This window comes from Trifolium pratense, unplaced genomic scaffold, assembly GCF_020283565.1.
Source record: "Trifolium pratense cultivar HEN17-A07 unplaced genomic scaffold, ARS_RC_1.1 scaffold_139, whole genome shotgun sequence".
NCBI lineage: Eukaryota > Viridiplantae > Streptophyta > Magnoliopsida > Fabales > Fabaceae > Trifolium > Trifolium pratense.
In genome coordinates, this window is record NW_025721040.1 from 5,320 (window position 1) to 15,644 (window position 10,325).

A 10,325-nucleotide genomic window follows, 5' to 3' on the forward strand; every position below is an offset into this window, starting at 1 on the left:
GAAGACTTCATTGTGTTCAGGTATCAGAACAAGGTCTTCATGTGTTTGGCCTTGAAGATTTGTATGAGTTTCAATGGATACCCGAGCACTGCAAACTTTTTGAGGTTTTTGAAGCAGAGTATCCGCACTTCTTGTGTAATTTAAAGAATAGGGTGTTGGAGAGGGAGGGGGAGGATACAACAAATGCATGGATGGATCCTCAGTTGCTCAGTCTTCTATTGTGCCTCCACCTCAGAAAAATCGTAGGAAGTCGCGAAGGTTGGCGGAGGATGCAGGCTCTCTTTCCTTGAGTCTGTCCTTTAGAAAAATGAAGATGGTTAAGGTTGATAATGAGAATGAGAGCGAGGTGTGTTTGAACAGTGATATTATCTTTGATATTCTGTCACGTATTCCGGCGAAGCCATTGCTTAGCATGAAGTGTGTTTCCAAAGTATGGAAAAACATCATTTCAAACTGTTCATTCATCAAAGCTCAACTTCAAAACGCACAACTCGATTTAAATGGTTTCATTTTTCAAGATGGGTACATGTTGGGCAAATATGATCGTAAAACAGTTAGTTATATTCCGGTGGAGTCCAAAAATGCTGCCAAAGTTTACCAGGGGATTTTCAAATTTCTTCAAGAAGACGTTGCTGTTTTGGCCACGTATAAAGGAATCTTCTGCTGCCGTAGCTGTTTGCCTTCTCTGAATCCAACCATCTATGTCTGCAATCCTTTAAATGAAGCGTGGATTAAATTGGAGTGGTCTCCTCCATTCGACATAAAGGAAAGCATTGCACTAGTTTTTGATTTTGAGCCATCAAAGTTCAAATTGGTAAGAGTACGCACCGAGTTGAACAATGATGAAGATGAGGAGGACTTTTTCTTCACATTTGAGCTGTACTGCTCAGAAACCAAAACTTGGAGGAAATCAGCTGAGATATGCAATTGCAAAGATGGTCTGATTAAAAACAGAGGCATATACGCAGGAGGTTTCTTGCATTGGCTAACAGAAGGTGATCAAATCCTCACATTTGATGTTGAAAAGGAGACGTCTTTACTGATTCCAGTACCTCTTCCTCATTCAACCGAGTTAGGACTTTTGCAACATGTATTGGAGAATATCAAGGAAGACTTCATTGTGTTCAGGTATCAGAACAAGGTCTTCATGTGTTTGGCCTTGAAGATTTGTATGAGTTTCAATGGATACCCGAGCATTGCAAACTTTTTGAGGTTTTTGAAGCAGAGTATCCGCACTTCTTGTGTAATTTAAAGAATAGGGTGTTGGAGAGGGAGGGGGAGGATACAACAAATGCATGGATGGATCCTCAGTTGCTCGGTCTTCTATTGTGCCTCCACCTCAGAAAAATCGTAGGAAGTCGCGAAGGTTGGCGGAGGATGCAGGCTCTCTTTCCTTGAGTCTGTCCTTTAGAAAAATGAAGATGGTTATGGTTGATAATGAGAATGAGAGCGAGGTGTGTTTGAACAGTGATATTATCTTTGATATTCTGTCACGTATTCCGGCGAAGCCATTGCTTAGCATGAAGTGTGTTTCCAAAGTATGGAAAAACATCATTGCAAACCGTTCATTCATCAAAGCTCAACTTCAAAACGCACAACTCGATTTAAATGGTTTCATTTTTCAAGATGGGTACATGTTGGGCAAATATGATCGTAAAACGGTTAGTTACATTCCGGTGGAGTCCAAAAATGCTGCCAAAGTTCACCAGGGGATTTTCAAATTTCTTCAAGAAGACGTTGCTGATGTGGCCACATATAAAGGAATCTTCTGCTGCCGTAGCTGTTTGCCTTCTCTGAATCCAACCATCTATGTCTGTAATCCTTTAAATGAAGCGTGGATTAAATTGGAGTGGTCTCCTCCATTCGACATAAAGGAAAGCATTGCACTAGTTTTTGATTTTGAGCCATCAAAGTTCAAATTGGTAAGAGTACGCACCGAGTTGAACAATGATGAAGATGAGGAGGACTTTTTCTTCACATTTGAGCTGTACTGCTCAGAAACCAAAACTTGGAGGAAATCAGCTGAGATATGCAATTGCAAAGATGGTCTGATTAAAAACAGAGGCATATACGCAGGAGGTTTCTTGCATTGGCTAACAGAAGGTGATCAAATCCTCACATTTGATGTTGAAAAGGAGACGTCTTTACTGATTCCAGTACCTCTTCCTCATTCAACCGAGTTTAGGACTTTTGCAACATGTATTGGAGAATATCAAGGAAGACTTCATTGTGTTCAGGTATCAGAACAAGGTCTTCATGTGTTTGGCCTTGAAGATTTGTATGAGTTTCAATGGATACCCGAGCACTGCAAACTTTTTGAGGTTTTTGAAGCAGAGTATCCGCACTTCTTGTGTAATTTAAAGAATAGGGTGTTGGAGAGGGAGGGGGAGGATACAACAAATGCATGGATGGATCCTCAGTTGCTCAGTCTTCTATTGTGCCTCCACCTCAGAAAAATCGTAGGAAGTCGCGAAGGTTGGCGGAGGATGTAGGCTCTCTTTCCTTGAGTCTGTCCTTTAGAAAAATGAAGATGGTTAAGGTTGATAATGAGAATGAGAGCGAGGTGTGTTTGAACAGTGATATTATCTTTGATATTCTGTCACGTATTCCGGCGAAGCCATTGCTTAGCATGAAGTGTGTTTCCAAAGTATGGAAAAACATCATTTCAAACCGTTCATTCATCAAAGCTCAACTTCAAAACGCACAACTCGATTTAAATGGTTTCATTTTTCAAGATGGGTACATGTTGGGCAAATATGATCGTAAAACAGTTAGTTATATTCCGGTGGAGTCCAAAAATGCTGCCAAAGTTCACCAGGGGATTTTCAAATTTCTTCAAGAAGACGTTGCTGTTTTGGCCACGTATAAAGGAATCTTCTGCTGCCGTAGCTGTTTGCCTTCTCTGAATCCAACCATCTATGTCTGCAATCCTTTAAATGAAGCGTGGATTAAATTGGAGTGGTCTCCTCCATTCGACATAAAGGAAAGCATTGCACTAGTTTTTGATTTTGAGCCATCAAAGTTCAAATTGGTAAGAGTACGCACCGAGTTGAACAATGATGAAGATGAGGAGGACTTTTTCTTCACATTTGAGCTGTACTGCTCAGAAACCAAAACTTGGAGGAAATCAGCTGAGATATGCAATTGCAAAGATGGTCTGATTAAAAACAGAGGCATATACGCAAGAGGTTTCTTGCATTGGCTAACAGAAGGTGATCAAATCCTCACATTTGATGTTGAAAAGGAGACGTCTTTACTGATTCCAGTACCTCTTCCTCATTCAACCGAGTTTAGGATTTTTGCAACATGTATTGGAGAATATCAAGGAAGACTTCATTGTGTTCAGGTATCAGAACAAGGTCTTCATGTGTTTGGCCTTGAAGATTTGTATGAGTTTCAATGGATACCCGAGCATTGCAAACTTTTTGAGGTTTTTGAAGCAGAGTATCCGCACTTCTTGTGTAATTTAAAGAATAGGGTGTTGGAGAGGGAGGGGGAGGATACAACAAATGCATGGATGGATCCTCAGTTGCTCGGTCTTCTATTGTGCCTCCACCTCAGAAAAATCGTAGGAAGTCGCGAAGGTTGGCGGAGGATGCAGGCTCTCTTTCCTTGAGTCTGTCCTTTAGAAAAATGAAGATGGTTATGGTTGATAATGAGAATGAGAGCGAGGTGTGTTTGAACAGTGATATTATCTTTGATATTCTGTCACGTATTCCGGCGAAGCCATTGCTTAGCATGAAGTGTGTTTCCAAAGTATGGAAAAACATCATTGCAAACCGTTCATTCATCAAAGCTCAACTTCAAAACGCACAACTCGATTTAAATGGTTTCATTTTTCAAGATGGGTACATGTTGGGCAAATATGATCGTAAAACGGTTAGTTACATTCCGGTGGAGTCCAAAAATGCTGCCAAAGTTCACCAGGGGATTTTCAAATTTCTTCAAGAAGACGTTGCTGATGTGGCCACATATAAAGGAATCTTCTGCTGCCGTAGCTGTTTGCCTTCTCTGAATCCAACCATCTATGTCTGTAATCCTTTAAATGAAGCATGGATTAAATTGGAGTGGTCTCCTCCATGCGACATAAAGGAAAGCATTGCACTAGTTTTTGATTTTGAGCCATCAAAGTTCAAATTGGTGAGAGTACGCACCGAGTTGAACAATGATGAAGATGAGGAGGACTTTTTCTTCACATTTGAGCTGTACTGCTCAGAAACCAAAACTTGGAGGAAATCAGCTGAGATATGCAATTGCAAAGATGGTCTGATTAAAAACAGAGGCATATACGCAGGAGGTTTCTTGCATTGGCTAACAGAAGGTGATCAAATCCTCACATTTGATGTTGAAAAGGAGACGTCTTTACTGATTCCAGTACCTCTTCCTCATTCAACCGAGTTTAGGACTTTTGCAACATGTATTGGAGAATATCAAGGAAGACTTCATTGTGTTCAGGTATCAGAACAAGGTCTTCATGTGTTTGGCCTTGAAGATTTGTATGAGTTTCAATGGATACCCGAGCACTGCAAACTTTTTGAGGTTTTTGAAGCAGAGTATCCGCACTTCTTGTGTAATTTAAAGAATAGGGTGTTGGAGAGGGAGGGGGAGGATACAACAAATGCATGGATGGATCCTCAGTTGCTCGGTCTTCTATTGTGCCTCCACCTCAGAAAAATCGTAGGAAGTCGCGAAGGTTGGCGGAGGATGCAGGCTCTCTTTCCTTGAGTCTGTCCTTTAGAAAAATGAAGATGGTTATGGTTGATAATGAGAATGAGAGCGAGGTGTGTTTGAACAGTGATATTATCTTTGATATTCTGTCACGTATTCCGGCGAAGCCATTGCTTAGCATGAAGTGTGTTTCCAAAGTATGGAAAAACATCATTGCAAACCGTTCATTCATCAAAGCTCAACTTCAAAACGCACAACTCGATTTAAATGGTTTCATTTTTCAAGATGGGTACATGTTGGGCAAATATGATCGTAAAACGGTTAGTTACATTCCGGTGGAGTCCAAAAATGCTGCCAAAGTTCACCAGGGGATTTTCAAATTTCTTCAAGAAGACGTTGCTGATGTGGCCACATATAAAGGAATCTTCTGCTGCCGTAGCTGTTTGCCTTCTCTGAATCCAACCATCTATGTCTGTAATCCTTTAAATGAAGCATGGATTAAATTGGAGTGGTCTCCTCCATGCGACATAAAGGAAAGCATTGCACTAGTTTTTGATTTTGAGCCATCAAAGTTCAAATTGGTAAGAGTACGCACCGAGTTGAACAATGATGAAGATGAGGAGGACTTTTTCTTCACATTTGAGCTGTACTGCTCAGAAACCAAAACTTGGAGGAAATCAGCTGAGATATGCAATTGCAAAGATGGTCTGATTAAAAACAGAGGCATATACGCAGGAGGTTTCTTGCATTGGCTAACAGAAGGTGATCAAATCCTCACATTTGATGTTGAAAAGGAGACGTCTTTACTGATTCCAGTACCTCTTCCTCATTCAACCGAGTTTAGGACTTTTGCAACATGTATTGGAGAATATCAAGGAAGACTTCATTGTGTTCAGGTATCAGAACAAGGTCTTCATGTGTTTGGCCTTGAAGATTTGTATGAGTTTCAATGGATACCCGAGCACTGCAAACTTTTTGAGGTTTTTGAAGCAGAGTATCCGCACTTCTTGTGTAATTTAAAGAATAGGGTGTTGGAGAGGGAGGGGGAGGATACAACAAATGCATGGATGGATCCTCAGTTGCTCGGTCTTCTATTGTGCCTCCACCTCAGAAAAATCGTAGGAAGTCGCGAAGGTTGGCGGAGGATGCAGGCTCTCTTTCCTTGAGTCTGTCCTTTAGAAAAATGAAGATGGTTATGGTTGATAATGAGAATGAGAGCGAGGTGTGTTTGAACAGTGATATTATCTTTGATATTCTGTCACGTATTCCGGCGAAGCCATTGCTTAGCATGAAGTGTGTTTCCAAAGTATGGAAAAACATCATTGCAAACCGTTCATTCATCAAAGCTCAACTTCAAAACGCACAACTCGATTTAAATGGTTTCATTTTTCAAGATGGGTACATGTTGGGCAAATATGATCGTAAAACGGTTAGTTACATTCCGGTGGAGTCCAAAAATGCTGCCAAAGTTCACCAGGGGATTTTCAAATTTCTTCAAGAAGACGTTGCTGATGTGGCCACATATAAAGGAATCTTCTGCTGCCGTAGCTGTTTGCCTTCTCTGAATCCAACCATCTATGTCTGTAATCCTTTAAATGAAGCGTGGATTAAATTGGAGTGGTCTCCTCCATGCGACATAAAGGAAAGCATTGCACTAGTTTTTGATTTTGAGCCATCAAAGTTCAAATTGGTAAGAGTACGCACCGAGTTGAACAATGATGAAGATGAGGAGGACTTTTTCTTCACATTTGAGCTGTACTGCTCAGAAACCAAAACTTGGAGGAAATCAGCTGAGATATGCAATTGCAAAGATGGTCTGATTAAAAACAGAGGCATATACGCAGGAGGTTTCTTGCATTGGCTAACAGAAGGTGATCAAATCCTCACATTTGATGTTGAAAAGGAGACGTCTTTACTGATTCCAGTACCTCTTCCTCATTCAACCGAGTTTAGGACTTTTGCAACATGTATTGGAGAATATCAAGGAAGACTTCATTGTGTTCAGGTATCAGAACAAGGTCTTCATGTGTTTGGCCTTGAAGATTTGTATGAGTTTCAATGGATACCCGAGCACTGCAAACTTTTTGAGGTTTTTGAAGTAGAGTATCCGCACTTCTTGTGTAATTTAAAGAATAGGGTGTTGGAGAGGGAGGGGGAGGATACAACAAATGCATGGATGGATCCTCAGTTGCTCAGTCTTCTATTGTGCCTCCACCTCAGAAAAATCGTAGGAAGTCGCGAAGGTTGGCGGAGGATGCAGGCTCTCTTTCCTTGAGTCTGTCCTTTAGAAAAATGAAGATGGTTATGGTTGATAATGAGAATGAGAGCGAGGTGTGTTTGAACAGTGATATTATCTTTGATATTCTGTCACGTATTCCGGCGAAGCCATTGCTTAGCATGAAGTGTGTTTCCAAAGTATGGAAAAACATCATTGCAAACCGTTCATTCATCAAAGCTCAACTTCAAAACGCACAACTCGATTTAAATGGTTTCATTTTTCAAGATGGGTACATGTTGGGCAAATATGATCGTAAAACGGTTAGTTACATTCCGGTGGAGTCCAAAAATGCTGCCAAAGTTCACCAGGGGATTTTCAAATTTCTTCAAGAAGACGTTGCTGATGTGGCCACGTATAAAGGAATCTTCTGCTGCCGTAGCTGTTTGCCTTCTCTGAATCCAACCATCTATGTCTGCAATCCTTTAAATGAAGCGTGGATTAAATTGGAGTGGTCTCCTCCATGCGACATAAAGGAAAGCATTGCACTAGTTTTTGATTTTGAGCCATCAAAGTTCAAATTGGTAAGAGTACGCACCGAGTTGAACAATGATGAAGATGAGGAGGACTTTTTCTTCACATTTGAGCTGTACTGCTCAGAAACCAAAACTTGGAGGAAATCAGCTGAGATATGCAATTGCAAAGATGGTCTGATTAAAAACAGAGGCATATACGCAGGAGGTTTCTTGCATTGGCTAACAGAAGGTGATCAAATCCTCACATTTGATGTTGAAAAGGAGACGTCTTTACTGATTCCAGTACCTCTTCCTCATTCAACCGAGTTTAGGACTTTTGCAACATGTATTGGAGAATATCAAGGAAGACTTCATTGTGTTCAGGTATCAGAACAAGGTCTTCATGTGTTTGGCCTTGAAGATTTGTATGAGTTTCAATGGATACCCGAGCACTGCAAACTTTTTGAGGTTTTTGAAGCAGAGTATCCGCACTTCTTGTGTAATTTAAAGAATAGGGTGTTGGAGAGGGAGGGGGAGGATACAACAAATGCATGGATGGATCCTCAGTTGCTCAGTCTTCTATTGTGCCTCCACCTCAGAAAAATCGTAGGAAGTCGCGAAGGTTGGCGGAGGATGCAGGCTCTCTTTCCTTGAGTCTGTCCTTTAGAAAAATGAAGATGGTTAAGGTTGATAATGAGAATGAGAGCGAGGTGTGTTTGAACAGTGATATTATCTTTGATATTCTGTCACGTATTCCGGCGAAGCCATTGCTTAGCATGAAGTGTGTTTCCAAAGTATGGAAAAACATCATTTCAAACCGTTCATTCATCAAAGCTCAACTTCAAAACGCACAACTCGATTTAAATGGTTTCATTTTTCAAGATGGGTACATGTTGGGCAAATATGATCGTAAAACGGTTAGTTACATTCCGGTGGAGTCCAAAAATGCTGCCAAAGTTCACCAGGGGATTTTCAAATTTCTTCAAGAAGACGTTGCTGTTTTGGCCACGTATAAAGGAATCTTCTGCTGCCGTAGCTGTTTGCCTTCTCTGAATCCAACCATCTATGTCTGCAATCCTTTAAATGAAGCGTGGATTAAATTGGAGTGGTCTCCTCCATGCGACATAAAGGAAAGCATTGCACTAGTTTTTGATTTTGAGCCATCAAAGTTCAAATTGGTAAGAGTACGCACCGAGTTGAACAATGATGAAGATGAGGAGGACTTTTTCTTCACATTTGAGCTGTACTGCTCAGAAACCAAAACTTGGAGGAAATCAGCTGAGATATGCAATTGCAAAGATGGTCTGATTAAAAACAGAGGCATATACGCAGGAGGTTTCTTGCATTGGCTAACAGAAGGTGATCAAATCCTCACATTTGATGTTGAAAAGGAGACGTCTTTACTGATTCCAGTACCTCTTCCTCATTCAACCGAGTTTAGGACTTTTGCAACATGTATTGGAGAATATCAAGGAAGACTTCATTGTGTTCAGGTATCAGAACAAGGTCTTCATGTGTTTGGCCTTGAAGATTTGTATGAGTTTCAATGGATACCCGAGCACTGCAAACTTTTTGAGGTTTTTGAAGCAGAGTATCCGCACTTCTTGTGTAATTTAAAGAATAGGGTGTTGGAGAGGGAGGGGGAGGATACAACAAATGCATGGATGGATCCTCAGTTGCTCAGTCTTCTATTGTGCCTCCACCTCAGAAAAATCGTAGGAAGTCGCGAAGGTTGGCGGAGGATGCATGTAACACCCTAACCCATACTACCCTTAAAAACGTAATTTTAAAAACTTTTCAACAAGTGTAAAGGCAGAGTGCCACGCGGTAATTAAAACACGATGCATACACACAGAGCGTCATGAATTTTAACATGAAAAGCAACAGCGGATTCATTCAACCAAGCATTGCATATATATACATATATATATACATATATAAGCCATATTCATCCCTAAGGATGTCACTTATACAAGAACTAGCATATCAAAAGGTAACACCGATATACGATGAAATCCAAGCGTAAACCCCGACTCGATGTTACATTACCAGAGCATTTACTATTTACAAACTCTAGTCAACAGCTAGTACTAAGAGGAGTAATCTATTCTAAGTCTCCTCACCAAAAGGTACTTCAACACCACGCTAAAACCGCAGTCTAAACGTCGGCACCGTCCTCAGCCTGAATATCTGAACCCCCAAAGGTCCAGCAAATAACACAAAGCAGAGAGTTAGAAAACATAACCGCATATCATACGAGTATAAGAAAGGTCTTACACTTTCAAACTACATCATACATATTCTAACTCACGTCAAAACATAGTACCAAACAGTTATCAATTAATAAAGTTTAGCAGAGTTCAACCAGATAATGTCACATACCATTTATCAAATATATGCGCATTTACCCTAATGTATCTAATGCCAATCATTCTATGTCATGTCATCCCTAGACACAACTAATGCATGTGGTACCAATTGCCTTTTACCCCTCATGGATAAGTTAAACAGTTTTACATCTTGCCGGATTGTTCGGAACTTACCAAACCTTCATATCCCTCATGGATAAGTTAAACAGTTTTATATCCTGCTGGATAGCAGCTCTAGATCTTATGGATTCATCTAATCCGATCCTCGGCTTCCTTATGGACTCAAAAATCCATTTAAATCTATTGGAACCCTAGTTTCCAATTCAACATATATATACATGAATGCATGTATGTTTACACATATCATCAATATGATATTTCTCTAGCTCGAAGCTACTCTTTTATGAATGCGGGAACACAATCCTAACACATTCACTTAACATTACAAATTAATGTCAAAACATCACATTGCTCACTTTAAGCTACAACTTATTGCATACACGTTTATCAATCATTTAACGATTAACAATAAGCATTAACAGCATCAACATGTATCAA

At 40.3% G+C, this 10,325-nt stretch overlaps 8 protein-coding genes across 8 annotated transcripts; all 8 read left to right on the plus strand.

Annotated features, from left to right (window-relative positions):
- Nucleotides 1-307: 307 nt before the first annotated feature.
- LOC123900958 (F-box protein At5g65850-like) lies at nt 308-1,252 on the plus strand. The gene has a single exon (XM_045951545.1). It carries the CDS (start codon nt 308-310, stop codon nt 1,250-1,252), a length of 945 nt encoding a protein of 314 aa, XP_045807501.1.
- Nucleotides 1,253-1,295: 43 nt separating this feature from the next.
- LOC123900959 (F-box protein At5g65850-like) lies at nt 1,296-2,492 on the plus strand. Its single transcript, XM_045951546.1, has one exon. It carries the CDS (start codon nt 1,296-1,298, stop codon nt 2,490-2,492), a length of 1,197 nt encoding a protein of 398 aa, XP_045807502.1.
- Nucleotides 2,493-2,524: 32 nt separating this feature from the next.
- On the plus strand, nt 2,525-3,616 carry LOC123900960 (F-box protein At1g52495-like). The gene has a single exon (XM_045951548.1). It carries the CDS (start codon nt 2,525-2,527, stop codon nt 3,614-3,616), a length of 1,092 nt encoding a protein of 363 aa, XP_045807504.1.
- Nucleotides 3,617-3,633: 17 nt separating this feature from the next.
- On the plus strand, nt 3,634-4,725 carry LOC123900961 (putative F-box protein At1g20795). Its single transcript, XM_045951549.1, has one exon. It carries the CDS (start codon nt 3,634-3,636, stop codon nt 4,723-4,725), a length of 1,092 nt encoding a protein of 363 aa, XP_045807505.1.
- A 17-nt stretch (nt 4,726-4,742) lies between these two features.
- Nucleotides 4,743-5,834, plus strand: LOC123900962 (putative F-box protein At1g20795). Its single transcript, XM_045951550.1, has one exon. It carries the CDS (start codon nt 4,743-4,745, stop codon nt 5,832-5,834), a length of 1,092 nt encoding a protein of 363 aa, XP_045807506.1.
- Nucleotides 5,835-5,851: 17 nt separating this feature from the next.
- LOC123900963 (putative F-box protein At1g20795) lies at nt 5,852-6,943 on the plus strand. Its single transcript, XM_045951551.1, has one exon. The coding sequence runs from the start codon at nt 5,852-5,854 to the stop codon at nt 6,941-6,943; it is 1,092 nt and encodes a 363-aa protein (XP_045807507.1).
- Nucleotides 6,944-6,960: 17 nt separating this feature from the next.
- On the plus strand, nt 6,961-8,052 carry LOC123900964 (putative F-box protein At1g20795). The gene has a single exon (XM_045951552.1). The coding sequence runs from the start codon at nt 6,961-6,963 to the stop codon at nt 8,050-8,052; it is 1,092 nt and encodes a 363-aa protein (XP_045807508.1).
- A 17-nt stretch (nt 8,053-8,069) lies between these two features.
- LOC123900965 (putative F-box protein At1g20795) lies at nt 8,070-9,158 on the plus strand. The gene has a single exon (XM_045951553.1). The coding sequence runs from the start codon at nt 8,070-8,072 to the stop codon at nt 9,156-9,158; it is 1,089 nt and encodes a 362-aa protein (XP_045807509.1).
- The last annotated feature ends 1,167 nt before the right edge of the window (nt 9,159-10,325 follow it).